The sequence below is a fragment of the Rutidosis leptorrhynchoides genome, chromosome 7 (genome assembly GCF_046630445.1).
Source record: "Rutidosis leptorrhynchoides isolate AG116_Rl617_1_P2 chromosome 7, CSIRO_AGI_Rlap_v1, whole genome shotgun sequence".
NCBI classification, from domain to species: Eukaryota; Viridiplantae; Streptophyta; class Magnoliopsida; order Asterales; family Asteraceae; genus Rutidosis; species Rutidosis leptorrhynchoides.
In genome coordinates, this window is record NC_092339.1 from 280,730,367 (window position 1) to 280,734,583 (window position 4,217).

At 33.1% G+C, this 4,217-nt stretch overlaps 1 protein-coding gene across 1 annotated transcript; it reads left to right on the plus strand.

Moving 5' to 3' along the window:
- The first annotated feature begins 634 nt into the window (after positions 1-634).
- LOC139860039 (uncharacterized) lies at positions 635-964 on the plus strand. The gene has a single exon (XM_071848813.1). It carries the CDS (start codon positions 635-637, stop codon positions 962-964), a length of 330 nt encoding a protein of 109 aa, XP_071704914.1.
- Positions 965-4,217: the final 3,253 nt, after the last annotated feature.

Below are 4,217 nucleotides of genomic sequence, written 5' to 3' on the forward strand. Positions count from 1 at the left end.
TTTTCCTTCTGAATTTGTTTGGTAACAGGCCAAAAAAATGGCAGTGGATGGCAAACCTAAAAAACCATCTATTGGAAGGATATCGTATATACATCCCGCGTATGGAGAAGCATTTTTCTTAAGAATGCTTTTATGCCATCAAAAGGGTTGCAAAAGCTTCGAAGATATTAGAACAGTCAACCAAATTCTCCATCCTACATACCGGTTCGCGTGTGAAGTGGCTGGCTTACTTGGTGATGATAAAGAATGGACAACGGCACTAGAAGAAGCATCCGTATCAGCCACATCATGTCTGCTGCATTCTCTTTTCGCACACGTTTTGTCTTACTGTGTTGTGACAAATCCAGTTGCCCTTTGGGAAAACCACTAGAAACTAATGGCTGATGATATTCCACTTCGCGTAGCCGCCAATTTAAATATGCCACACTTGCACATAAATGACGATGATCTGCATGATTTTGTTTTGTACGAGGTGGAAATCCTTTTAAACTAATGTTTCAAGTCAGTTTGCGATTTCGGATTACCATCACTGCCATCTGACCTGCTCCTAGATCTAGCAAAACATCTTATCATGGAGGAGAGAAACTACAATTGTGCATTTCTCAATAATGAATGACTTGAGTTGGAACGTAAAATGAACTCGAAGCAGAAAAGAATTTACGATCTTATAACAAACGCTTCATTTAACAAACAAACTGAATGTGTATTTGTGTACGGCCACGGTGGGACAAGCAAGACATTATTATGGAAAGCCATCATCACATTACTAAGATCTACAGGAAAGATAGTTCTTGATGTTGCATCATCAGGTATTGCGTCTCTACTTTTACCTTCGGGTAGAGCCGTTCATTCTCGATTCAAATTGCCACTAGTCATAACGGATGAGTCGATGTGCAACGTAAAGAAAAACACCCATATGATGAAGTTACTGCAGAGCACAGACCTTATTGTCTGGGATGAGTAACCAATGAATGATAAGCGCTATTTCGAAGCTCTTGATAGGAGCCTCAGAGATATCTTAGACAACAAAGAAGAAACTTTCAAAAGTAAGTCCGTGATACTTGGTGGTGACTTCAAACAAACGTTTCCTGTTCAGAAAAAGGCGGTAAGTTAGTGATAATGCTAAAAATGAACATATATTTCATAGCAGTATCCCTCAAGAAAGACAAGCTTTTAGTTGCAATTGTTCTATTTGTAAGTGATATTCTTTTAAATAATAAAAGGTGAAGACAAAAGACAGATTCGACGAATTGAAGACGCAAACGACCAAAAAGCTCAAAAGTACAAAATACAATCAAAGTGGTTCCAATTATTGATGAGAAACGTCTCAAAATTACAAGAGTACAAGACGCGAAACGCAAAGTACAAGATATTAAATTAGACGCAAGGACGTTCGAAAATCTGGAATCGGGACCAAAGTCAACTCTCAACGCTCGACGCAACGGACCTAAAATTACAAGTCAACTATGCACATGAATATAATATAATATATAATTAATTCTTAAAATTAATATATATATTATATTATATAATATAAACGTCGGCAAACGAAGCTGATACCTACCTCCATGCGATCGCATGGAAATCAGGCATCAAATCCATGCGATCGCATGGACCTGAAATATTGGCCACATCTATAAATTTCGCAGTTTTTGGTCGAATAAATATCATCCATCTTTTTCCTTCTTCTTACTCATACGTAAATATATATATATATATATATATATATATATATATATATATATATATATATATATATATATATATATATATATATATATATATTATAATTTTAATTTTAATTTTAAATTCTAATAATAAGGGTATGTTAGCGAATGTTGTAAGGGTGTAAGTCGAAATTCTGTCCGTGTAACGATACGCTATTTTTAATCATTGTAAGTTATGTTCAACCTTTTTAATTTAATGTCTCGTAGCTAAGTTATTATTATGTTTATTTAAGACGAAGTAATCATGATGTTGGGCTAAATATTAAAATTGAGTAATTGGGCTTTGTACCATAATTGGGGTTTGGATAAAAGAACGACACTTGTAGAAATTAGACTATGGGCTATTAATGGGTTTTATATTAACTAAACGATACCTCGTTAATTTAATATATAGACTTATAATTTGACGTATTTATATATAACCACATACGCTTGACTGGGTAAGGTGGGCGGGATATCTATAAATACCAATAATTGTTCATTTTACCGGACACGTGATTGGATTAATAGTTAATAGACTTGTTGAAACAGGGGTGGATTACATTCAAGGGTAATTGGTGTAATTGTTAACAAAGTAGTAAAACCCTGGACTACACGCAGTCGATAACCTGGTGTATTCATTAAACAAAGTATTAAGACCTTGTTATAATTCGAATCCCCAATTAGTTGGAATATTTGACTTCGGGAATAAGAATAAATTGACGAAGACTTTCGCACTTTATGATTATGACTGATGGACTATTATGGACAAATCCGTATGGACATATCGAATAATCCAGGACAAAGAACAATTAACCCATGGTAATAAAACTAAAATCAACACGTCAAACATCATGATTACGGAAGTTTAAATAAGCATAATTTATATCTCTCATATTTAATTGCACTTTTAATTATCGCACATTTATTTATTGTCATTTTATTTAATTGCATTTTTAATTATCGTACTCTATTGTCATTTTATTTAATTGCATTTTTAATTATCGTACTCTTTAATTATCGCAATTTTATTTTATTGCACTTTTATTTATCGCAATTTCATTATCGTTATTTACTTTACGCTTTAAATTAAGTTATATTTATTTTTAATATTTTACATTAGGTTTTAACTGCGACTAAAGTTTTAAAAATCGACAAACCGGTCATTAAACGGTAAAAACCCCCTTTTTATAATAATAATATTTCTTATATATTTTTGTATTTTTACAATTATAGTTTTTAAAAATATAGCGTTAAGCTTGTTTAAAAGATCCATGTGGAACGAACCGGACTTACTAAAAACTACACTACTGTACGATTAGGTACACTGCCTATAAGTGTTGTAGCAAGGTTTAGGTATATCCATTCTATAAATAAATAAATATTTTGTGTAAAATTGTATCGTATTTAATAGTGCTTTTTCTTTAGACTAAGATTTAGGTGCTTTAGAATTTTGCGACGTCATTTTAAGATTTTAGTACTTTTTAAGTTATTGCCATTTGGGATATAGTATTTCTTTTAAGCTTTAATATCTTTAGACGCAACTTTTAATTTTTAGTTTTTAGACTTTTAAGTTTCAACGCGCTACGTTCTTCCTATTATTTTTCGACTTTTTATTTTTTGACGTTTTTCGACGCGCTCTTTTTCTTTCTTATTTCTCAACATTCTAGTTTTTAGGACATAGAATTTTCTATTTCTTCTCTAAAATTTCTTTAAATTTCAACGAAAAATTATTTTAAGCGGTTAAATTGATAGACATTCAAAATTTTCTGGTTCGTAGTAATAGTTGGATTTGTTAGTGGCGAGTTGTGGGCTTCCGATTTAAAGGGTCCTGGCTACCTGCTGCATCTATTGGCTATTCGAAACGTGGGCAAAATCAGAAAAGTCTATTAATTTGATAGCTTTAATAATTTTTATCTTTTATAACTAATAAGATATTCAGTGAATGCACCGAGCAAAACGTTCACCACCTGTAACTCGATCAAGACATCTAGCAAATATTGTCGCCGTTGATTTTTCTTTAGAATCTTCATCCAGTCAACCAAGTACTCCAATTCAAATTCCCGATAATCCATTTTTTGAACCCGACCTCACAATTGAGAACCCGGAGGATATTCAGGGACAATTCAGAGATCTTGAACCACTAATCTTTCCTCCGGAACCACCAATCATTCAAACGAAGATTGTCGAGGAACAACCCATTAAATCAGAATCCTATAGTGATTCAGATTCAACAAATTCAATCATGGAAAATCTGGAACCTCTAAGTATGGAAGACCGAATGAAAGCTAAACGCACTGGCCAAGGTCACGCAATTACCCAACCTGACATAAATGCGCCAGATTATGAAATCAAGGGACAAATTCTACACATAGTAACAAATCAATGCCAATTTAGTGGTGCGCCGAAGGAAGATCCAAATGAACATCTTCAAACTTTTAATAGGATCTGTACACTTTTTAAAATCCGAGAAGTGGAGGATGAACAGATATATCTCATGTTATTTCCCTG